This window comes from Salarias fasciatus, chromosome 18 (assembly GCF_902148845.1).
Source record: "Salarias fasciatus chromosome 18, fSalaFa1.1, whole genome shotgun sequence".
NCBI classification, from domain to species: Eukaryota; Metazoa; Chordata; class Actinopteri; order Blenniiformes; family Blenniidae; genus Salarias; species Salarias fasciatus.
The window spans coordinates 11,613,804-11,638,763 of NC_043762.1; the positions used below are offsets into that span (position 1 = coordinate 11,613,804).

The 24,960-nt window shown below is 42.7% G+C and overlaps 1 protein-coding gene across 1 annotated transcript in view; it reads right to left on the minus strand.

The window, feature by feature from the left end:
* Nucleotides 1-24,960, minus strand: part of LOC115405962 (receptor-type tyrosine-protein phosphatase N2-like) — a 184,160-nt gene that overhangs the window by 129,888 nt on the left and 29,312 nt on the right. Inside the window, exons 6-10 of the mRNA XM_030115780.1 lie at nucleotides 21,710-22,085; nucleotides 20,142-20,456; nucleotides 19,022-19,053; nucleotides 17,406-17,782; nucleotides 11,069-11,155 (exon numbers count right to left, since the gene is read on the minus strand). Of these exons, the coding sequence (XP_029971640.1) occupies nucleotides 11,069-11,155; nucleotides 17,406-17,782; nucleotides 19,022-19,053; nucleotides 20,142-20,456; nucleotides 21,710-22,085 (1,187 nt within the window). The remainder of the gene's footprint in view (nucleotides 1-11,068; nucleotides 11,156-17,405; nucleotides 17,783-19,021; nucleotides 19,054-20,141; nucleotides 20,457-21,709; nucleotides 22,086-24,960) is intronic.

Genomic DNA, 24,960 nt, shown 5'->3' on the forward strand with positions numbered 1-24,960 from the left:
AAATGACCTTTGAAGTATTGTAGGCGAGACTGATTCTTCTATGAGTGAATCAGGATGGATGGATGAATAGAGATATTTCAGGTGAAAACCTGTAATGCTTCAGTTTTTCAGCCCTGTGCACAGTTCAGATAACCAGTTATTTTCTTGATTGTGTGGTTTTAATTGGATTCTTCTGACCCTGAGGCCAGTAAATCAAAGAAAAAAAAAAAAACCACACAAAGTGCAGCACATTCACCGCTGACTTTTTTTCCCCCATTCGTCTAACATTTGAGGTGCACTAACAAACTAATTAGAGCAAGTTAAATTAATGATCCACTTGGGGGACGGAGCTAATTGTGAACCTTCACCACATTTCTGTATCAGTCTGGGAGCGAAAGAGGAGCGGCGTCGGCCCGGGCCTGGCGTCCGTCACCGGATCGCCGCGCGCCACGGCGGCTCATTTCTTCTGACCATTATTTCTCCTCGGAGGTATGAGGCCCGTGTATTTGTCACATCCCTGAAGTGATTCATCAGCCGGCGCGGGCGAAGTCTCCGCGCCGGTGATGAAGAGGAGGGAAATCACTCATGTTGAGTTGATCACATATCCATCTGTCGGCCTCTGCCACCCAGGGCAGGTCCCGCACAAAGACATGCACTCCCGAGCCTTTTGTAAATAACCTTGTCAGTCAGCGAGCAAAGAGGGGGTCCAGAGGGGCTTGGGAGGGGGGGGGGGGGGGGGGGGGGGTATACCGGAGGAAATACAGTGTCTATGCAGTATTAAAAGTGGGAGGATTTAGGAAGCTGTTGGAAATACATCATAAAAAGGTATTATTTTTCCTTGTGATTTTCTTCAGAGTGTCAGACGAGCCAGGGGGCTTCAGCTTCTTCCTTTATTTACTGACAAAATCATGTTAAGACATATTGTGGGGGAAGGGTAAGGCTTTCATTCCACTGAAACAGACATTTTATTATCGAAATGTGATGTAGATTAATAATTAATGACAAATTAAACTACAGTGCAAAAACAGTAGAAATCTGGCAACCAATTAAAGTCAGTCAATTAAAAATATGACTTTTTCTGAGATAAAGCAGCGTCAAAGTTTGTATCACTTGTCTCAAACCTGATCCACAGCTCCACGTAAAATACATAACGCTAATTCTTTACTTTTTCACTTATTTTATTCAATGTGCATAACTTATTTTATTCCAGTGCTTCTCAATTATTTTCTGTTAGCCCCCCCCCCAGCAAGAAGAAAACAATCTGCGCCCCGCCCCACCGCCCACTCTCCGCCGCAACTATAAACATTAGCATTTGTCTATAAAATTGTTATAGGTACACCTCTGTATAACATCGTATCCTTGTTAACATTAAAGAAAACAAAAAAGAAAGCGATATGGCTCAACTTACAAGAATAACTTTATTAACATTGTTTATTAGACTGTAAAAGAAAAGATTTTAAGGGCATCAATTAGCCTGAAATTCAAAAAATGATAATATCCTTGTTTAACCTGTAAACATTTTTGACAGACTTATTGCACCATTTGCTGCTGGAAAACAAAATGAAACAAAATCAATAAATAATAAATTCAAATTCACTTCAGCAACATTAACTCAGGAGCACAATATATAAAACACTTTAACACTTAACACTTTCGGGTGACTTTCTTTTGACTCACTATCTTCGTCTCTCTCCGCCTTTCTTTTCATCCCTGTTAAAAATTTTTTTCCATGTTTTCCATTTTGTCTCAGCGCTTCACATCGCCAGCTCCTTGCAAAAAAAATCTACACCACAGATTGTAAATAATTGGATAGACCTTTCGTGACGTCACCCACTGCGTTCCCAAACGCCGTTCAGCAGACTTCAGTGAGTCCAGCAGGACGTCTCCATATTGAACATTTGAAACCGGATGTAAATGTGATTGGCCCAGCCTGTCACGTGACCGCATCACGTGAAAAGAGCAGGTGCTGTGATAGAGCGATTTATGCAAAACTTTAACTCGTAATATAAAATCAACAGATGATTTATCTGAAAATCAGAGTCTGGTGAAGCCAGCACAGTTGTAGAAACTAGTGATAGAGACCAAAACATGTCCTGACACCGGGCGCTTTATATGTTTATTTTCACTCTGAAAATCGGTATTTTTGAATGGGTACCAATGAGACCGGGGCTTTTTTTGAAACCAGCATCATCGCCCCCTGCTGGAATTTCCCCGGAATTACAGCTTTTATGTACTTACGCATTGTTTATGAGCGGAGGTTGGCGCTTGGCTAGTACTTCCTGCGCACACTCGACATTGAGAGCGCCACTGGCAATTACACTTTATTGTAGTACAGCGGGAAATAAAAAGCATGTTCCCCAGGTTCATCACCCCCCCCCCCCCCCCCCCCCCCCCCCCCCCCCCGCCATCGCATCGCGCCCCGCCCCACTATTTGAGAAGCACTGTTTTATTCTAACAAAAAGAATAAGTGTCTCGCCATTACAAAGTAACATTGTGTTTGTTTATTGCCTTATTGAAAGCGTTGGTGTCAAACATAGGGCCCATAGGCCAAAATCGGGCTGGAAAAACCTCCAATATGGCCGCCAGACCGCCATGCAAGAAAATACTGATTTCTTTTTTCTTTTGCTTTCTTACAAATTTCTCAAAAGTAACAGATGCAGCACAACACTGAGATCCGAGCTGAGGCATCGAGCAAGCTAGCTCCATCACCGCTTTCAAACTGGCCTCGAAGTCATGCTGTCAGGGCGAGTTTGTGAAAACATGCAGAACACAACAGATACAGACTTTGTTTTTGGTATATTTCACTGCACTTTGCAACAAAATTGGCTTCATACTGAGAGTGTAGATGTTGATGAAATTGTTCGGTTTTGAAAAATATCCATATTTTCATCTTGTATACTCTGCGCCACATCAACGAAAAACTTTAAAGTTACTTTATAGTTACTTCAGCAGTACTTTATCGGTCCAGTCCACTAAAAATGAAATTGTGGCCCCTGAACTAAAATGGGTTTTCTTTAATGGGACAACACTGTCAGATGGTGGTCTGAAACGATGGGCTCGTCCTTCCATACCTTTAAAAAGCCCGCTCTGGGGACTGAATCACATTCTGATTAGTCATTTTGGGTGATTTACTGTATGATATAATGGACAAAATAGCATTGCTGCACTCACATGTCAAAGAAAACCTAAATAAAACACATTCCAGAATTCAGTGCAGTCTGGAGAAACTTGTGTAAGAGTGGGCGTTTCCACCGGAGGTTAGAGGAAATATTTAAAATAAGGAGCCATGACCAAGACAGAGCAAAAACCCGGGTCGACATCGGCGTGGCTTTCCAATGGTGGAGGAGCTCCACGAATTGAAAGGTCTAAAAACAGAGGAGGACCTCGCTGTTTTTCTGCCGAACAGGCGAGTAACGTTCGTTTTGTGGTGATTCACTCATTTGCCCTGGAGCATCAGACAGTCCGGCCTCCGCTGTGTTTGTCAGCGATGCTGTTTCTACACCCGTTGCCATGACAACTCAAGGGTGGAGTCCAGGGTGGAGTCTGAAGGGAAGGGTGGGTCTGTTTGTTTTCATTTCAAATGTCAACAACCTCTCTCCTCCTTCTCTCCTACATCACTAACTACACCTTTAAGGTGTTGTGTCATTGTGGCATAAAACTTTATGTCAGGTATGATCAGAAGAGGCACAACTCATTAATTTATCCACAGTAAAATGGGTTAATAACTGAAAAGAAAAAATAAATTATTTGATGTGCAGCTAGCTACTAGGCCATAATAAGGCAAAGAAAGGTACTTTACTTCAAAAATCATCAGTATGCGAGGGTCTCTTGGCTTTTTCAGGCTGCTTTTTGTTACAGCCCATTTCAAAATAAAAGTTGATTCTGTGAATTCCTAAATCAAATGAAGAAAGGATAATCAGCTATTTGTCCTTCAATATGGGTATTTGCATCGTTGCAGCAGCAAGTGGACAGTAATAAAAGCAAAAAAAAAAAAACAAAGCGAACATTAACAATAAATATTACAAACAACGACAACAGGAATTTTCTTTCTTGTACGATAATTCTTGGTAGTGACTGGAAATATATTGGATGAATTCAAACCTCTATGTTGCAGAATTGGCACCAAATGAAACTTTCATTTAAGATAATATGTTTGCATTCTGTTATCTTGATGAACAAATTTACAGCAATGAGCATAATTAGTTTGATTTGTTTTACCTGTCAGATACAGTTCGTACAGTTTTCCTGCATTTACTGACTGGAAAATATAACCAAATATAAATAAATACACATGAATGTTTAGCTGTGGTACCACAAATTTATGAAAAAAAAAAAAAAAACAAACACCCAGAACACATAAATCCTAAAAATAAATGTTAAAAAGAGATGAATAAAGCCCAGTTATCACACCTCTAAAACAGGCCAGGCTCACTCTCTCCCCCTAGTGGTGACTTTCAGACACGACTCCTCAGCTCAGACAGACATTACATCATCTCAACTTCCCTATTTGAAAATAAATAAATAAAATATATTTAAGGGAGGGAGAAAAAAAAAGTCTACACCCAGTGACGGTTACACAACGGCCGCCATTATTGGGCAGCCAGCTCGCAGTCAAAGGCTGAGCGAGGCCGCCCACGACATCGCCTCCCTCCCGCCCGCCTCCTCGCCCCTCAAACACTACCAGGCCACCGCGGCGGCTAAAAACATTTCCAAGGCCGCTCCGCTCGGAGTGCTCACCGTCAGTATTATCTAATCAGTATTGGATTGTTCCAAATGAAATATAAGGGTGTGAGTCAGCCTCCAGGTTCGTTTCATGTCCGGGCGCAGTGTGTAGGCTCACTTTTATGATTCATACGGCGCCCGCGTGAAAGCTTTTGCTGCAGGCCCAGTGAACTGGCCGCCGCTCCCCGAGAGGAAACCGCTCACAGAGGAGAGAAGGGAAAAAAAAGGAAAAAAAAAAAAAGGAAGTTTTGTTGTGTTGTTGGTGGCTGAGGTTGCGCAGGTCACCGACTACTTTGTTGGGAGATACTTTTGTTGTTGTAATATGCTAATGCGGCGGTGCTGAGCGAGGTGTAAGGTTGAGGCGCCTGTGGCGTCGCTGCCTGGTAAATGGATGAAGGGGAGTTCTCACACTGGATGAGATTAAGGATAAGTGTATGGGAGGAGGAAGAGGAGGGACTCGTGTTCTGCTGCCACTTCATGCAGCCTTTTCACTTCAACTGCTTTTAGCACGGCTCAACATTAAAGCTCGGCTCGTTCGATAACAGGAAAGTACCAGCAAGTTGGGACGCGGTGTCAAATGCAAGTAGAAACAAAATGTATTAATTTTGTAAGTCTGATAAACTTACATTTTACAATTTCCGAAAGGTCAAATCATCTCCACTGTCTCCCGCCAAACACATGGGACACGGGGGACATTTTTTTTTCCCCCATGTAATGATTGAACAGTTTGAATTGTATGCTCGTGTTAATGCAGCATTATAATGAAGCAAGTCCAAGAATATAAGACACCGTATATCCAGAAACGACAGCAAAGTGTATCTCCCAAAGAAATAGTAAAGTACAAGATTTTGTTCGCCATTTGAAAAGAAAGCCTTACAGACGCTGAGTAAAGAGAAGACACAGAGAACCAGCTGATACGCTGACTCTTAACCTCCACTTGTAATGAGATCTTCTCTGAATAAAATCGCTGCTGCTGCTAATCACGGCGCGGAGACGACGACGATGAGAAGACACTGTTCTACAAATGAGGCGAATTACACAAACAAGACTTAATTCTGCCTCTTTTCAGCCTGTTCAGTCACAGCACTTATTGTAAATGTAGCTTTGACTGTCACTGAGGGAAACACACGAAAGTCTGCTGCCGTGCCTCTAGAGTGGCCTGAAAAAATACATGCCAAATACATTGTTTTCAGCATCTCTTTATACTGACTTCGTTTTCAAAATGTAGCAGTGAAAATGCAAAACTTTTCAACAACGAAAACACAAAAATAATGCGTTTTCACTTGAAACATCATCATTAAATGGGGCCTCATATCCTTCTCAAGGCCACTGCACTGTAATGAAAACACCCGCCACCAGTCGGAGCTACAGAGTCATCAGATTGCGAAAAATGGTACAACATATCGCAGTCAAACACGGATAATTATCTGCTTCTGTCAGTGCTAGCCATAATTTGACGTCATTTACCCAGAAACGTTGGAATTCGGCCGACTCTGAGAAGATAATGTAGCTCATCATGACAAGGAATTCCCACAATGTGTTTTCTCTTACAATTTTTTTCAAAGAAAGTTAGGAAGTAAATGGAAGCTCGGTATGATTACAAGCTCCTGAATTAGTTTTTCTTTCTTCTGTTTTAGACAAATCAACGGATCGCTTGGAATAATAATCCTGTTATTGAGCTGAAAAAAATGAATTTCCCTGTAACATTTGGCTTTATTACATCCCAAATTGGTCACATTTGGCTTCTTGGCTAGTAGCCAAGCAGCTTGTCAACATTGGTGTTTCCCCAGATGAAAAAAATAAGAAAAGATGGTAATGACAATGGGTTTTTTTTTCTTTTTTTAAATTAGTTAGTTACTGAATTCAAAATTCAAAAGACTGTAATCATGATTTCCAGATGTTGGCTCTGAAAGAAAAAGTGCTGCAGACCAGCAGTACCTTATGAAAATAGCGTTAAAAAAAGGAATTTTTATAAAGAGATAATTCTTATTGACTCAGGTCAACTTATGTCTCAGCCCTAAATAGTATTGCTAATTTGTCAGATGGCCCTTTGAACCCATTCCTATGAAGAGGATCTTCAGCCAAGTGCCTACAATGGGTGCATTTTCACAACTCTAGTGCAGCAGCCACTATTTTTTATTTTGGACAAACAACAGCTGCCTTCAATAATGAAATACCAAAGTTTGGAAGGAATCACACAGACTTCAAAGAGCACACAGCCAGAAAGAGAAAGAGAAGAAAAAAGAAAAAATCTTGGTCCAAACTTTCATATTTGATGATGGTGCAGCTGTACAGATCTCAAAGTCCAGAGATGATCTATAAATGATGAAGACTTCCAGCAGCACAGTCATAAATGATGGGAAAGAATTGATTTCATGAGCGTTGGGTTTCAAATTGTGTTACTAACCAGCTGTTAGTGTGGTGGAGGAGATAAAGGAGGGAAAGGCCACGGGCATGCTGGGTAACTCGGGAGTGACTCGGTGTCACTCCGTAGCTTTTGTTTCCGCTCTGCGGTGAAGGAGACCGCCGTTGCCACAGAGGCGAGGAGCCGGGCGGCCCCGGAAAATAAGCGTGGCGCCTCTGACAAATTGTCAAGGCGGCTCCCCCTGCTGGGCTTTCACCGCGCTCACAACAAAAGAAACCCCCAGGTCTCTCTCCCTCCCTCCCTCTCTCTCTCCCTCCGATCCATCACTCTCCCCAGTGTATAGCTCCCGCCTTTCACTCCCAGAATAGGACAACAAAGACAAAAGGTGCATTAGAACGGCAGAACAGTACAGGCCACCCAGGGACTCAATACAGCAGCGCAGCAGCGCGGCGAGGTGCCGGGCGAACAGCGGGGCCGGGCGGCGGGGGCGGACGGAGAGTGTGTGTGTGTGCGTGTTTAGGTATGTGTGCAAGCTGTGTGTGTGTGTGTGTGTGTGTGTGTGTGAATCTTACAACCCCAAGCCACCCATACCCCACCTGCCCGTACTCTCAGTACACAAACATGAACTTCTCCTATTTTCTAAGATCAATTTCAGGAACTTAAACTGTTATTTACAAGTTTTATATTTCATCATGCTGCTGTCCAGGTGAAGCTCTTCTCAAGGATCGGCCTTGTTCACTTGAAAAATGCCAAAGCAAACTTTTCATTAGTCTCAAAGTCTTCAATAAGGAGCCGGTGAACACATCTGTCACACATTTTTTGTAAAATTACAACTTTTTTATATAAAAAAGGGAACAAATTCACTAAAATCTGTTCAGATTCAAGGTGATTAATCAACTAGGTGTTTAACCATGAGCTCCCTCAGTAGCAGGCACCAAATATATTAACAGATTATTCACAGACAAATCTGCTAAAAGTGCAGTAATAGTTTTATAATATCATGGTGGAAAGGTAAAGAAATGTCTTCTTGCAAAACCAATTAATAGTTTTACTGAGATCAGGGTCAGAAAAGGAAAAAAAAAACAAAACCAGTGTCTGTAATCATTCCAATGGAGTGACTCCTGCTGCGAGCATTGCTCACCACATTAGCACCACATTCTCAGTGTTGCATTCTGGGTGTCTGTCCGTATGACAACAGTGCTCGGAGCCACTGAAAATGAAACGTTTTGAAAACGCTCTGACTCCATGTCCATGGAGACAGGTGCAAATTTAATTTTCTCTGAAATGCCAGTGTAATAAAGGGAAATAGGTTTGTTTTTCAGAAACCTCACCAAACTTCTAATCTCAATATGTACTATGCAGTACTCACAGTATTTTTCAGTAGTATGTTCGGCGTGGATTTTCTCCTTAACTGCTTTGTCTGTTTAACAGTGTAGAAAGTTTCAAAGGAAAGTTAGAGGACAAAAAAGAGAACGGATGGATGTGTAGGGACAAAAATATACACAATCAATGCCAATGAGCTTGTACTAACAAGATAAGGGATGAATAAACCAAAATAATTACAACGATCACAGCAATCATAATCTCATAATTGCCTGGAAGTCCAAACTCGGTGTGTGTTTTGTGGATTTCATTATCAAAATTAAGGTATTTTCCTCTATAGTTGAGTCTAAACTATCTTTTTTTTTTCACCCGAATAAACGAAAATCACCTAAATCAGAAGGTCAGTGTCGTTAAACTATTCCTTTGATCTTCTCTCATTTCCTGAGCTGTGAAATGCCCCCGGTGGTCCGTGGGAAAAAAAAGAACACTTGAGCGTGGCTCATTCAGTGAAACGTCTCGCAATCCTGTGACTGGAAAACTTCACCCCTCGTCATTTTGGTGTCCAAGGCTGTTTGGTTTTTACAGGCGTGTTTAAGGACAAATTGGTTTTTTCTTTTCCTTTTCTTTTCTGACGTCTCTCTTCTCTCACTGAGGTCTGACAGTTCAAGGGTTACGATCTTCTTCGTGTTCTGCTGCAGACTCCGCTCGGCCATCATCATCTACCCTTCAGACGTTTCTCATTATCGAACCCCTGACAAACTTTTCCTCTCGCTTGCTAACTTAATAATCGTTCTCATAACGGGGAAGGAGCCGTCACTTTGAGCCGGGACTGTTTGTATAGCAGAAACTCCCTTCGGGGAGCCGCTAACGAGTCCGACCGCTCGGCTTCCCGGCCTCGTCTGACCTCTTTTCAGGCAGCATCGCCGTGCTCTCAGATCTCTGCAATCAACACGGTGATGTTCAATGCAGCCTTAATGAGAGGTGATGATAAAAGCTTGGGATTCGTGAGGTTGGTAGCTCCCCCCCCCCCAGAAAGTTTATTTGCACAATTCAAACAACTTCAATCACAAAATGCTGAAAATTTCTCTCTGCATTGCCCTCAGAGAAACTCAAGCTTTTTACAGACTACACGAAACAGTTAGTAATGTCTGGGATCAGTTTAAGTTGGTTGCAATATAAATATATCAGCTCCACAGTCTGGGTCACAAATCAACCACTCTATTTGTCCAGAAAGCTTATCATAAGGAGAATGAAAACCAGCAGCTGCCCCTGCATTTGTATTCATCTCTTGGTCACTGTTGCCCTATCCAATATGGCCGACGTAGCCCATGTGGAGTCCACCTATTTATGTCTGTGGCTCAGGAGCCCATGAAAAGTCACCTGCAGGGAGGTGGGAGGTAGCACACAAACTAGTTTACATGAGCGAGGAAGTGACAAACTGTGGGAGAAAAAAAGCACATGAATCCAAGGAAACAAACTGAGAAAGAAGCAAAGTGAAGAACTGAAGAGTGGAGATGGAGACGGAGGTGAGGACAGTGAGGAATGGATGATGGTGAACGAGTGAGATACTGAAAGAAAGAGAGCGAGAGGGTTCAGGAGGAGTTCAGTCTCATTAATAAATGATTGCAGGCGGCGGCTCGACTCAAACACGTCAATAATGCTCATTGCCTTACTTGCGCCCCCACCCAAGAGTAGGAAAAAAAAAATAACGTGTTGACAGAATGAAAATAAGGCGACGTCCTTGGATTGCTACTGTGCAGAGGGCGCCGTTCTCGCTCCCCTTTCTTCACTCCTGATTTTAATGCCCTTTGCCGCTCGGGGGAGGGGGGTTTGATCCCAGCCGTTCGCCCTCTGCGCTCCGTCCTGCTGGGGGGGGGGGGCCCGCCGTGGAGCTGCTCGTCTTCTGCGCGGAATGTCTGAGCAGCGTCGGTATGTGCTGCTCGCCCTTGGAGAGAATTAACGCCCACTGGAGCCGGCAGGTAGAAAGTGGGAACGCAAAGCACACGGTGTTTGCTGTGAGTCACCGGCAGACCTCTGCTCTCACCGCGTTTCATGTCTGCAGGAAGAGTCCACTGTCGCTCTGAAATGCTGCTAATTTTGATGCAACTCTCACTTTTAATCAAAAATTTAAATCAATCAATAAACAGTTGTGATCGTGCCTTGAATTGAACGGATTCATCCGAATCAGAATGTTATCAATAATTCTGCAGGTGACGGTGACAGGTTTCCATTTATTTGATTCAACTACTCATATTCTGTGTGATATTGTGGGATTTATGCTGAGGAAAATGAATGCATGTGTGAAATTTGTCACCTCCAGCGTGCTGGCTCGGCATCAAACAGACTTCATGCATTGAAAAAAAATTGGCATTTTTAACCAGAACAGGTGCGTCGTTTCTCAGTGGCAACAGATTATTCAGAGTGGCAGCTTTATAGTACATGTGGTGGGTTTCTTTTTTTTTTTTTTTTTTTTTTTTTTGAACATACTCTGTGATGCAATTTGACAAACGGCAGGCTTCAGCTTGGAGAGAGGAAAATCAGCTGTGGGTTGTAGAAGGTTTAGGATGGAGGAAACTAGTTTTACCTGCTCGAGTATGACTGACACATTAGATTTTAATTTTTTTTTTTTTTTTTTTTTTGCTTTTAGTGAGGGGAAAAAGAAAAAGAAGCTATACATACGAGAGTTCAGCGAAGTCGGTCATCTGGATTTTGGCCATGCGGGCCAGGATCTCCATCAGGTGCAGGCCTTCGTCCGTCTGGAGCCCGCTGATGATGAGGAGGAGGAAATAGGAAGAGAAGAAGAGTATTAGAAATAAAACACAAGTAAAATTGAATATGATGGGGGGGGGGACTGCACTGTAAATTGAACAATCTGATGACAATCACCTCCATAAATCCAGCATAACAGATGGACAGATGGATGGAACAGTATTATAACAAGGAGATCATTCATGTGATGTCCATATGGAGGAAAACATGTGATTTCCAACTTTTATTTCAGATGCAGAAAAAAACATTTTATTCAAGAAGCTTGACTTTCTTCAGAGTGGTTAGATTTAGATCATAAAATCAGAGACGTGAACAAGCACATGTGTAACACGTATGAAAGTGCAGACTTCCATGAAAACACTGAGACACCTGATTTCTACTTTTTTAAGCCTTTTTTATTGACACAGGTATCCACTGTTTGCCCTTGCACCATTTTTAATGTAGTTTCATATGCATAGCTATGTTTTAATTCCCCGTTGTCCACTTCTTAAACTACTTTGATCCTTTATCCCCTATGGCTCCTAACAGTCGTTAACATCATTGTTGATTGTGTAAATCTTTTGAAAGTCTAATGCAATCTAAATGTGTTACTTCCAAAGCTGCTTTTGAAGCTAAAAGCTTCACTTTTTCTCTTCACTTGTGATAACTGTCAGATTTGCTGTAAAAACATCCAACGCGTTGCAGATAAGCTCGTGTGTGGTTTTAAAAAGACCACAACATCTACCAAAGTAGCGAGACTTTCCCTTTTGGACGTTGCAGCAGTTAAATCTGAGCAGAGGAAACCCACTGACGCTTCACCAAACCGTGAAGGAGGAACCGAGAAATGGTGGAATAACAAATGAACTAGTCAATTAAGGCAGTCTCGATGCATGCAGGCCAATCGGGTGGGAGGAGAGGAGTGCGTTTGGTGTGTGTGTGTGTGTGTGTGTGTGTGTGTGTTTTTTTGTCTGCGTGCTGGGAAACTGATTAAAACTCAATATCCCAACTCAAACTAATTGCTTCCTATCTGCTGCGGACTCGTCTGACCTCCCTTCAGTCAGACACAGGAAGCCTCCCGACAGCCGCAGGATCCTCAACATCTTAACGCGCAGCTTTGGGAGGACAGACTTTCTACAATTTGACCAAATCGGACAATGTTGGATTGGTCGTTCTTGTCTTTAGGTGCTTCGTTCAGGGGTCTTGCTCCATTCATTCCATGTCCTCCTCCACCATTAAAAAAATGGAAGGTTCACCGCATATAACCCGTCAATTCTAAAATATTCTTGCCAGAATGGAAAGATTGTCCAAATTCTGAATGAATTTAATTCAGTATTAAAACTGTACACAATGGATTCAGGTATCCCATGATGCAACGCTTGCAGTGCATAATGTTATTAGATTTTCTCATAATAACCTGATTAGGGCGACTCTGGAACAGGTGCAATTTAAAAAGAAGGAAGCGGTATGAGAAGTCAGTGACAGCTGCCGGATCTCCTCCCTGCTCAGTCTGCGTACGGCGGCGGCGGTCGGACCTCCGCTGAGCAGAGCAGCTGCCTCAGATCCGACGCCGTCGCTCTCCGTCTGCAGATCGCTGCGATGGAGCCCTCAATCCTGAACTACAATAAATCTGAATGTTAATTCCAAAACAAAGCATCTCAGCTTCGAGGAGGGATATGGTTCAAAATGGTAAATGTAAATACTTTGTTACAAAAGCGAAAGTTGAGTTTTCTTTGGCGTTAAATCCTTGGTGTGACCCTGAGAACGCTGCTTGTCAGAGGAATAAAATGATAGAGTGGAGTGTTATCGGTCCTCCTGCTGCCAGCTGTCAGACACCAATCAGATTCCTGCTCTGTGGGACCTGAAGTGCCCGAGGAGAGGATTGCTGCATGTAGTAATAGAAAAGCCAGAGGTTTCAGCCAACAAAGCAGAGACCATTTCTCCCCACATCAAAGGCTCTGAATGCCCTCAGGACTCCTCGAGAGATCTTCAATACGATAAAGAAATATCGAAATCCACAACCGGACCACACAAGCAGAAAGAGGAGGAAACACATGGTCAGCCCAGTGATCGGCCCTTCCTGAGAGCTGTTTGGAAGCCAATTTGTTCCAGAACACAAACAAATTTTATCCCAATAAACAATTTACAACGGACTTAATTTGTTTCTGGGTTTTTTTTTGTTTTTTTTTTTTAATCGCATCCTCTGGATAAAGATACCAACAAATACAAAGTGCTGTTTTATCAAAACAATTCAACCAAAAAGGGAAACGTGTTATGATCAAGGAAAAGATTTTTTGATTCTAACAAAGCCGAGGAGAGTAAAGAGGAGATGAAGGGATGAAAAACCTACTCGATTTTCTGCTTAGCGTCTCTTTGTTTCTTACTTACTTGCTTACTTATTACTCTGTCAGACTTTCATGGGTCTCATAGTGACTTCAGAAAACATCCAGTTTGGAGAGACTGGAAACTCCTTGAAAGAGTTTTGGATTTTTCAAATTCCTCATTGTGAATAATTGAGAACAGGTGAATTACAAGCTCAATTAATGCAATTTATGATGTCCACGGCCGGCTGCTGCCTGGCAAACTGTCCACTAAACGCATTTTTGATTTGGGACACTGTGTTTATGAAGCGTTTTCACTGAAAAGTTACCTGTTTGGCAAGCAAACGAGGCTTCATGCTCAAGCAAAAAGGCTTTTAGGAAAGAATACATGCAGTTGGAATCAGATGAATAAAAGTCTCAACCCTAATTTTTCAAAAGGTGAGTGAACGCCGCAAAACTCATTCAAGTTTTAACATTTCCACTTATGCAGATGCGTGTGTTCATAAAAAAGATTTTGATGGACTCTGAATTAGTGAAACTACCCTGAACTGTGTTCTAATGGTGAGCTGAAAGCAGCTCAGCATCGGTCCCTGCAGGCCGGCAGAGACAAGGAAATCATGTGAGTGGATAAAAAACATGATCGGTACATTTAAAGCTTGTGTGTGTGTGTGTGTGTGTCAGCTGATGAGTCACCCCGTCCTCTCCCTTGACGGCCTCAGGAGGAGATAAAACGCTAAAACCACCACGATGTTCCCTCCATCACCTCTCACTGACGACGGGTCACCAAAATGTCAGCATCTTACATCCAGTCTGCCTCGTTACTCCTGCAGTCGCTCCGTAATGCTCACATTTTTATTTATACCACCACAGCACTGGATTTCTAAGGAAATTTCACACATGTATGTGAACAAAAACACATTCAAACCCTAAAATCTACGACTTGCAGTTTGAACAGTTTCCTGTAAGTCAGTCCTGATATTTAATATTGAAGAATATTGATATTTTAGGACGACGGAGGCCCAGACAGGACTGTGACTGTGTCACCAATGTCTCAGGACAACTGAATCGGGTCAATGGGGTTTCATTAGATGTCTTGGAAGATGTTTCTTAAGTGTCTTCATCAAATCGCACTGTTTATAAAGTAAATTTCACACAAAAAAAATGGAAAATAAAAAAACAAGAGGACAGTTTAATGTCTGTCCAAATGAAGCTCTAAGCTGCTTTTCAAAGCAGGTGACAGCTGACAGTAGATATTTAGCCAAGTGAACTTGATTCGGTTGCCTTGGGAGTTTTTAAATGGCAGTTTTGTGAACGCTAAATCCAAGCTAGCCTTTCTTAGCACATGTTAAACTTTCAGATTTGGCCCAATTCGAAGACAAATCAATCACCGGCACCTCCAAAGCTCACTGCCTACACTAAAGTCCGGTGAAATTCAACCCATTCAGGGAGTAGGCAGCATGGATAAATTAAAATAACTCTACGGATGCTAACTGTTCTCCATGTAAACAAAAATAAATGTTATTGGTGACTGCTGACATATTCTGAGAAAGCTCTGATACAGAGGAGTATTTATTTCACATTGGGATGATTTTCAAAACTGATTTTTTTTTCCTTCTTTGTTTCTTTTCCACACTTTGGTGAAACCCAAAGCGGCATGTTTTCCACGTCTGGGCTGATGCTGCTCTTCAGCGTCTCTCCAAAAGAGATTTGACACAACGCAGACAGTCAAGGACGACGCTGGAGCACTTTTGAAGTTCAGCAATCTCGCAAAAATGTCAAGAGACACTTTGAAGGGTCTGTGCAGAGGGTGAGAGAGGGACAGGCGTGACTCTGGACGCTTAAAACCTCCCAGCTGTTCACTGAAGATCAGAACATCCAGGCTTTCCAACCACTTTCACAAAGATTCAGGAGATGTGTCCTGATTTATGCTTTTACTGACGGTTATTAGAGATTTATTCAATGCATGTGAAAGTTGTCAAGTTGGGGAGGGGCTTATATATTCTGATTTTCGTCGATTTGCAGTTTACCGTAGAATAATTCACTGTAACAGCCTGAATGGAGATTTGATCAGAAATTGAACTGCCTATTTATCGGATGAGGATGTGTACGATAACGGACACAGCTGATGTGGAGGCAGTTCAAGGAAAAAGACTCATGCCTCCCGAATGAATCGAATCTCCGAGCGCGACCTCCAAAACAACATCACAAAGATGTTTTTTCTTTTCTTTTTTTTTCCCCCCGTCTACAATATAACATTTATGGCTTTGCTGCCACGTACGTCTGAATGACAAGTAGCAAGACGCGAGGGACAAACAAAAGGGATGAGCCACCGGGGCCTTGGGGCCTGAATCACGTCGACGCAACAAGTTTGAAAACCAAACACTGGAGCGAACATTTCTAAAGGTCTTCAATCTCAAACTTGCGGATCGAGGAAAGGAAAATGTAGTGAAAATGACCCTGCCCTGAGCTGTGAATAAGAATGCAGGGAGGAGACGACCCGCGGTGTCGTCTGCTCGCATCCTGCGCGCCGTTTCTTCGGTGCGGCGCCAGGTTCGCCGGCTTTGTGATGTATGAGAATCCAAATTTTCCCTTGAAAGCAGCCACAAAGGAACGGAGGATTGGCGTCTTGCAGGGAAAAACACATTTCCTGCTCCTATTACTGCGAGAGCAACTCCCTCATCATCACCGTTCAAAACAAAGGAAAAAAAAAAAAAGTCATGTATTGTAGACACACACTCACACACACAGTCTTCTTTTTTTTTTTTCCTCTCGGTAAGAAAAAAAAAAAGCTCTATTTTTTTCAGCCTGGTGTGAATTGGTACCTGACGTGCAACTGAAGTGTCCGTCTGCTCCAAATGTCAGAGGACTTTCAGCATTTCTCAAACAGCATTTAAAAAAAAAAAAAAAGACTTTTCGGCACTTTCTTTTAACAAATGACGAGTTGCTAAAGTGACTCTTTACACCACCTTTTGGTACAAAGCGGTACTGCAGGACCGGGCGTGAGGGCTGAGGAGGGAAACCTTGACAAACACAACATACAGCTTTGAACTGCTTTTATATACTTTGGTGTGTGTAGGTGGAACTGGAATTAATTTGTGTTTCCTGGAGAAGTGGGAAAACTCTTAGTCAGCCCTCGACGGCGGCCATATTGCTGACTCAAAAATAAGCGGGTATACGGCATACACCCTGGACTACACCACTGATTCTTAGCCAATTCACCATTTTTAGCCATTTTACTGTATTTGCTTTATTTAAAGTTTTGTTGCATTTGATATCTGTTTTTGTGCTGTATACGAGATGTTCAGTCCATTGTTGGTTTTTCAAAATTACATTTTTTCTGTCTATATTTCAACTATTCTTTCAAACTATGAAGAAAAACTCCCCTTCAACTTTTCTGATTTCAAAATGAGATTAAAAACATTCAATCACGTTGATTTTGTGAAAGCAACCAAAACATTTATAACATAAAAATAGGCATTATGAAACGGACATAATTTAATGCATTTAGAGATTTATCAGGCCATCACGTGAATGTTTTCAAATTTTGATGACGAAGAGTAAAATTTTACAGAATAATTCTCATGATATTGTACGAAGACTGAAGGCTGGTTGTGAAGCATCCTGACGTTCTCATTGTAGGATCTGTGTGGACGCATTATGTTACTTCATCATGTCTTTTCTTCTTATCTTTAGTCTTTTACCGCAGCGAAGCTCAATCTGTGAGCAGCAGGGACTTGGTCTGCCCTGAATAAACCTCATCTTTCTAAAAAATGAGCCAGCCTTAGAAACATTTGCTCTTCTTGGTCATTGGAGGGAATAGTTGGTGACTGTAACCTCTGGGCTTATTGAAAGGAAAGAAAGAGGCTGTTTGATATTGATGCTTTTCATTTTTTTGCTTCCTTTCCACAGTTAAAGTCAATATTGCTCATTCTTCCACCTTCGGTACTCACTCTGAGTCTGTGATCACGTAGCCGAAGACGTCGTCGTCCGCCTTCTTCCTGCCGGCCTTCACGTCCAGCTGCAGCTCGGGGACGTGCATCGTCTTCTTGTGAGGCTTGTCGTACACCAGCGAGGCGGGCGGGGGCGCCACCTCCTTGATCCAGCCGGCCACCTCCGCCACCTCCTCCACCGACTGCGTGGCGTCCTTCTTCTGCACCGTCACGCCGGCGCCGGCGCTCGTACGGCTCTGCACGTTCTCCAGCCCCACCGGCTCGGCCGGGGCCGTCTCCACGGCGACGTCGTACCGCTCCCTCTCCGCCGTCGGGCCCGAGAAGGGGGTTTTGTCGAGGTAGGCGAGGAGCTTGGCGAAGAGGTTTCCGCTGTCGGCCTGACGGACGAGTCACATGAAGAGAAAAAAAAAAGCTCTTCAGATCGATGTACAAGTTTATTCACAACATGAAAACCATCTGATTCAGTCAGTGGATCAATCCCTCTCTGCAGCCACTTCCACAGAAATGCATGCAACAAAGTTAATCTTTAAAAGAATGACAAACGGTCGACTGATCACTAGATGTCGGAGTGGCTGGAGCTCTTTCAGTGTGTTTACTCTGTAGGTTGCAGGTTTACTCAGCCTGTAGGCTGAATTCAGCAACACTCAGCTGGGCGGGTAAATCAGAGCGTAAATACATGTAGAAACGAGCCAAACTGCAGCCTCAAGGTTTGATTACGAAACTTTTCTGGCTTCTCAAAAAGAACAATTACGGGAAATACAGGGGGAAAAAAAAGCCTCACATTAGACGTAAAAACTCAGACAGAACTCTGTTGCTAGAGAAATTATTTGAATTTATTACTGATTAAAAGAAAAGTGAAGGTTAAAATATTTAGCTTAATAAGAAATTAAAAATGTTACTTTAAAAAATTAACTCATGATGACAGAATTAATTTGCTATTTAAAATTATAAACCAAACCAACAGATGAAGCTAAAACAAGAGCAAATATGATCCAGTCTGGCATTAAGTGACAATCTATATGTTCTGTTTAAGTTCTACTTTCTTAATTTGCAAAGCAACACATCTAGTTTTTTACTTTGTCATTTGTATCTTTACAGTGAAGAGTTTAGATCAGGACTGTCAAAAACGTTCCAGTTCAGGGGAAACCATATCCTTTAATATGTAAACTTGAAAGCTTTTCTTAATCATGGCACAGAGGATATGCCATGTATCAAAAACTAAAACTTCAATTAAGAGCGAATAGCTATAGACCATACAATTCACTCCTCTGCTCATCTCACAAAAAAAGGAAAACAATCAGGCTTTTCAGCTGAATTAATCATTTCTTAAAACCATGGTAACAAAAAAAAAAATGAAATTAAACATTTTTGGTGTGCATGAAAGTCTCCAAACTTTCTCGTCCCCGTCTCACATGAATACAAAACTCGCTGCTGAAATCTCAGAACATTTCCATTATGAAACGGCTCCTGTCAAACGCCATTTTTAAAGTTCTTGATAAAAGCGGAGGGGTTCATCTCCTTCCCCACGCACAGCATTACATAATTGCTTGTAACGTCAACCTTCGCTCTGACATTTCAGTTTCCTCCTCCTTTCACGGCGAGAAGCCACCACTCACCTTGTCCTTCACATTCGGCTCCTCTGTATCTGCCGGGAAGAGAGAGAACATGTATTCATCCGTCACAGCCGAGCAATAGAACGGGACAAAAAGGAGCCGTTGTGTTAATTTGACGTCATGAACTGAGAGTCTTCTCTCCAAAATTCTCAAGGACACTTTATTTTTCTTCCAAAAGTACATTCTTTTTTATTGAATCATTCACTTTATGTATGTATACTCGCACATTTTTTTTTTTTCTTTTCGGAATCGAACATGGGAAGTTTTTCTCATATTGATGCATTATTGTGTGGTAAAAAAGCTCGGCGCGGAGAGCTGCTTACAAATGCATGAAACAGCTGAGACCCAGTGGATGGAACGTTTCAGGTTTAAAAAAGCTGTTGGATCGAAGCGTGGACGTGAACTTCTCGCATTTTTTTTAAAAAAGACATCATGATACAAGGATAATACCCAGACAAAATTATTGAAATCCTAAAAAAAATTAAATTAATTTTGTTATTTGAAATGAAATATGCGAATTACATAACAGGCTAAACCACAACTTTTGTTTATGGCACTCAGAAAATTGTATCGACAATGTGGAATTTCTTTCATATTCCTGGTTTGAAAGAGAAGAAGCATTCTGAAAAGAAATAATTAATAACTCCAAGGTAAAGTCGTTTACTCTTTTGTTAAGACACACTTTGAACTGGAATCATTGCTAATAGATTAGGGATTTATCTCCAATACACAGGAGAAGCAGTATGTTGGCCAAATATGAACTTTTTATGGTGCCTAAAAGCTATTAATAATACATTTCAATCTGAAGGACATTTCATCATATATCGGTAATTGTAGGGACGAGGGCTCATCCTCCCACACTCTGATGTTTTCGAGTGTTGTGAAGCACTTTGACTCATTGTGTAAACATTTTCAGTCTGAGTGTCCTCGGAGGACAAAGCGCCATTAAAAGCGAGCCGGATGTTTATTTATTCCCGCATTGATTTTTGTGTCGCGCTCTTGTAAGCTCTTTTTGTTTAATGCCGCCTACACGATGATGTATGTACTACAGCCGTGCTTTCCAGAGTTGGCTCGATACTTTAATTATGTAAAAAACACACAAAATGAGTCTCTATAAATTTACCTTGAAGCGCCGCCATCGCAGCAGGAGAGCTCTCCTGTGGCTTCAGAGTGGGCGCCTTCTCCGGCAGCCTCTCCTCCTCCTCATCCTCCTCCTCCTCCTCCTCCGCCGCCGCCGCCTCGCCGTCCACGGCCACGTCTCTCGGTCCGGGTCCCCTGATCCCGGTCAGGCGGCCCCTGTCGGGTCCCTGGTCCCGGTCCACCACCTGCAGGGCGTCTGCGATGAGCCTGGACAGCTGGTCCACGTCGTGCGGCGTCAGGTTGTCCACGTCGACGTGTTGCCTGCCGACGTTCTTCAGGACCTTCTCGATGAACCTCTCTGCGGGGGAGATGAAGGTTTATCACACTATAAAAGTATATGTGGATCTATCAAAATTACAGATATGAAAAAAGTTCTATGCACAAGGAAATGAAGGGGTAAAAACACTTTGATGTCCTGTTGACACTTTACCGTTTTATCATCTGCCGTTTTATTCCAAATAACCTGGAATTCCGAGCCACTGCAAGTTTAAATGCTCACACAACTCCAACCAGTACAACCGACCTCTGAAAGCCCCGTAAAAACTATTTATTGGAGGTTATGGTGAAATTGCTCCCTCTGCTAACTCCGCTTCCGTCTACCGTCGTGCGAACCGTACCTGACTGCATGCAGGCGGACGATAATGCGGCCGCAGCCAACAGTCTGTGTTTCGAACGTCTGCAGCCCCATATATATATAAAAAAAAGAAAATTAGCTTCCTCATTCATTTCAATGACAGCGCTGCTCCGCTGCAGGTGGGGGCCCAGCTGGGGTCCCGGACGGGGCAGCGGCACTAACGGCGCCGTCGTGTGGCAGTTGGGGTTTAGAGAGCTCCGCCTGCGCCACATTGCAATGCAACGGCATCTGGCGGCAAAATGAGCTGACCGACCTGCTGCAGCCGACATTTCAGGAAAAACTCAGATTTCTTCCTATTTTTTAAACAAACAGGTGAAAAGAAAAAGTTTCACGATTGTGACTTTTTACCAAACGCAAGCATCAAAGGGGCCAAAAACATTCATTTAAACCAAAGAACAAAGTCACATTAGCTAGTTTACTGTGTTGCTTCTCTCATTTAGATCAATCATTTGGAGACTGTTCATAATTAGTCACAAAGCCATTGATCCCTTATGGGGCACTAAATCACTGAAACACAGGTTTAATGGAAGAATAAAAAGCTTTTTTCTTTGTTTCACTTGAGTGACATTTCAAAATGAGTGGGAAAAAAAAAGCTACTCTGGATCAAAAACATAAAATAAAATCACCTTATTGAGTAAAAATGAGCAAAATCACTCTTATTTCAGAATTCAGAGCTCAAAACATGAACGTGGAAGTTTTGAAGGTTTGCAGGTTTGAAACCACAGCTGAAAGGGTACCTGAGGTTGACCCTTGACCCACGGCCACACAAGCTAGTTTGACATCATTTACCCTGAGACGCTGTGATCCTGCATCGAGCTCAGCAGTGAGAGAGCGATTTGGACTGTTTTTCAAATAAATGCAACAGAGGGATTTCCACAAACAGGCAGGAAAATGAGAAATGCGTGCGAAAAACATACCGTCCACAGAGCTGAGGGGCTCCTTGGCCGGAGCCGCCTGAGGTCTGCCCGTCTTCAGCAGCCGGGATTTCGGCCCCGGATTCTCGATGCCGTTGCCGTAGAGCGGCCGGAGGCGCAGGGAGGGGGCCTCCTGCTCGGAGGGGGCGACCCCCCCGCCGTGCAGGGACAGACGCCCGGAGAGATACTGCCTGAGGGCAGCCAGGAGAAGGTCACCGTCAGCCTGCGAGGCCAGGAGCTGGATGTCTGGAGGTCGCTGCTTCTGCACAGGCTGGAAGGACGACAGAGACGAGAAGCCGGAGGGAGAAGACTTCTGAGGAGCCGTCTGGGCCTTGGAGCGGTAAAAGTCTGCAGGGATGCCCGACTGGAAGCGCTCGCTCTGGAAAACACAGCCACATAAAGTTCACACACTGCACCTACTCTGAAAAGTTCATTTTTTTCTGATTTTTTGACTTTTTTTCTCCTCTAATGAGAGGGAAGATCCAAATGAGCCAACTTGTTAAACTTTTTCTCAGGTACATAGTTTATTCAAACAAGATGGTAGAATTCGATGGTGAAATTAAACAAAAATTCATTCGAAGAGAATTAAAACAAAGAAAATCCTGTCGTGACAAAACTGATTGAGAGATTGCCCCAAAAGAAAAAAAAAACATTAAGTGAAAGCTTTCTATGGACGTATTTCAAAATTTAAGTGCTTAATATGCAGAACTATGGATTTTAAGTTTATTTGTATAACCTACACTTATAAAAAAAAGTGTCACAGAGCAAAACAAGCATATAAAAGTACATCAAGGCACACATTTGGAGCTTATAATATCATTTCAAGCCACTAGATGGTGTATTGAGTCTGTCCTCAGACGGAAAAATATAATTTACTTTAACTTACAGCTATACTCTCCACTAGTAAGTAACTTTAGCATTCAGTTCACAATTTGCAGTTATTGTTGTGTTTCCTGTAGATTTCTACGGATTCTTCTGAATCTGAGGATGTTAATTGCTACTATATTCTGACTCCTCAATACACCCTCTTGTGGTATAAAGCAGAATTACAAGACCGATGAGTTTTGGTTACTTTGGATAAAAATAGAAAACCAAGATAACTATTATCTCACATAGTCTGCAACTGCTGCACTTAAAGGTTTACACTAACCTTACTGTACCCTTTATTCTGTCTGGCTGGCTTCGAAAATGACAGAATATGTAAAAGTATTTGAGATTTTCTTGAATATTTCACACATAAAAGTGTCATGTGCTGTAAAATGTGTTGTCTTTGCACAAGCTGGAAAATAAAACATTGCTACTAAATGGGAATTTACATAAAAGACTGTTTGCAAAATTGTGAAAAAAATAATAAAACTGTTCATAGAAACTAAATAAACAGTTTAAAAATCGCAGCTTCTGGTGAAGCAAAGACTTTTCACCATAATAATGACATGAATTGTGCTGTTAAGGCATTTCACTCCCTCCTCGGTCTGATAATGGCACAAATTGCACCCCATGCCTTTAGAGATATGAAACAAAAACAACAGAAAAAAGCAGGCGTCATGCAGAATTGGGCTTTTCGCAGCTGCAGGAATCAAGACAAATGCCCCACCTGCTCTGCAGCCATTCAAAAGTGAAACAATGTGCTCGAAATCACGAAGGGAGATACGGCTGTGCGGCTCAGGAGAAACTGTATGAACGTGACGGGAATGCAAACGACTGCGGAGCTGGAGCAAAACGTCTGCAAACACTGTCGCTGCAGGTTTTTTATACACCAGTATCACATCTGCTGTGATTTTCCTTCTGCCAAAATGTAAACTGTCAAAGTATTAAAAAAAATGCCAGAATGTAAAGTTTCTTTCTGTACTTCAGTAAACAAAATAAGGATTTAGTGAAATCGTCTCCTTGTTGAATAAGAAGTTCAACACAACCCTGAACTTAAATTAGGTTTTAAAAAAAAATGCACTTAAAATGTGAACAGACAGGATACTTCTGCGTCAACATCTTTTACATAACTAAAATCTGTCAGACTTTTTTGTCATCTTGTTAGATGAGTGAAAAGAATCTGGATGCAAAAAGCAAAAGCTTGAATATGAAAGCCTTCATTTTAACAAATTAATTACCGACATTAAAAAAAAAGCCCATTTTTTTGTTGAACAAGTTATTAATCCACTGATGCGGTGATATTAACAGATCCATCAGCCACAACAAAAGCAAACTGTCAGTGCCGACTCCATTAACGCCCACCTCGGAGTGCAGCGATGGCAAAAGCCTGCGCAACGGTAACATTATCATAACAATACCGGGAGAAACGGCTCCTCGCACTGCCGTCACACGTCTCCATGATTTGGACGTGCGGAGGGCCCCTGGTGGTATTTGTCACCGGTATCTTTACTGGGTGCGTCACGACACTTGGTTGGGTCTGTGCCGCCTGTGCCCCTCGGAGGGGCCCCTCTGAGGGCCCCCTCCGGTCCTCCTGCTGCTTCTTTTTTCACTCCCACCAACCAGGTGAGGCGGGTTGGAAAAGGGCCACGAGCCCCCCGAGCATCGCCTGCAGGCTGCACTCAGTCGGGGTACTCTCCGAGTCCTCGGTACTGTCCGCAGCCCCCGCACACCCCCGCCTCCGGTGGGAGGAGGGAGGGGGGGGGGGAGGGGAGGGCCTCCGCAGATGTGGCGGGAGGGACACGGTGGAGTCGTGAGTTATTAATTAAAGCGATGAACTCCTGAACTCTCGGCTGGTATTATTTCGCTCTCAACAGTCAAGCTGGGAGAAGCCATCAGTTAGAGAGCAGAGGGAGGCAGCAGTGTGTGAGTGTGTGTGTGAGTGTGTGTGTGAGCACTGAGGTGAAAAAAAAAAAAAAGAAACCTTCAAATTTGTTCTTTCAGACTGAGAACTACTGGAGGGAAAAGTTGTGGAAGTTTTAGAAGTGTGGTGTGGCTGGCCCTCTTGCCCTCTCGCCTCACAGCTGGAACAATCCGAGTGTGAGTCTGGATACGGATCGTGGTCCTTTAAGTGGAGAGCTCGCATGTTAAGCCTGTGCGTGTTTGAGGCGTCCTCAGGTGGAAAAAACTGCATTTTGAGTTGACTGGTGAATCCAAACAACTAACCTTTGCTTACAAAGCAAGATAATGAAAAAATAATCCTAAAATAAAACTCCACGCAAACTCAAACACTAAAATGGGAGATAAAATGTAGATCAAGAGTATTATAGAAGAATAAAAACTGTGAAGAAAAATGCTGAATAAATTAAGAACCACTTCCATAAAACATA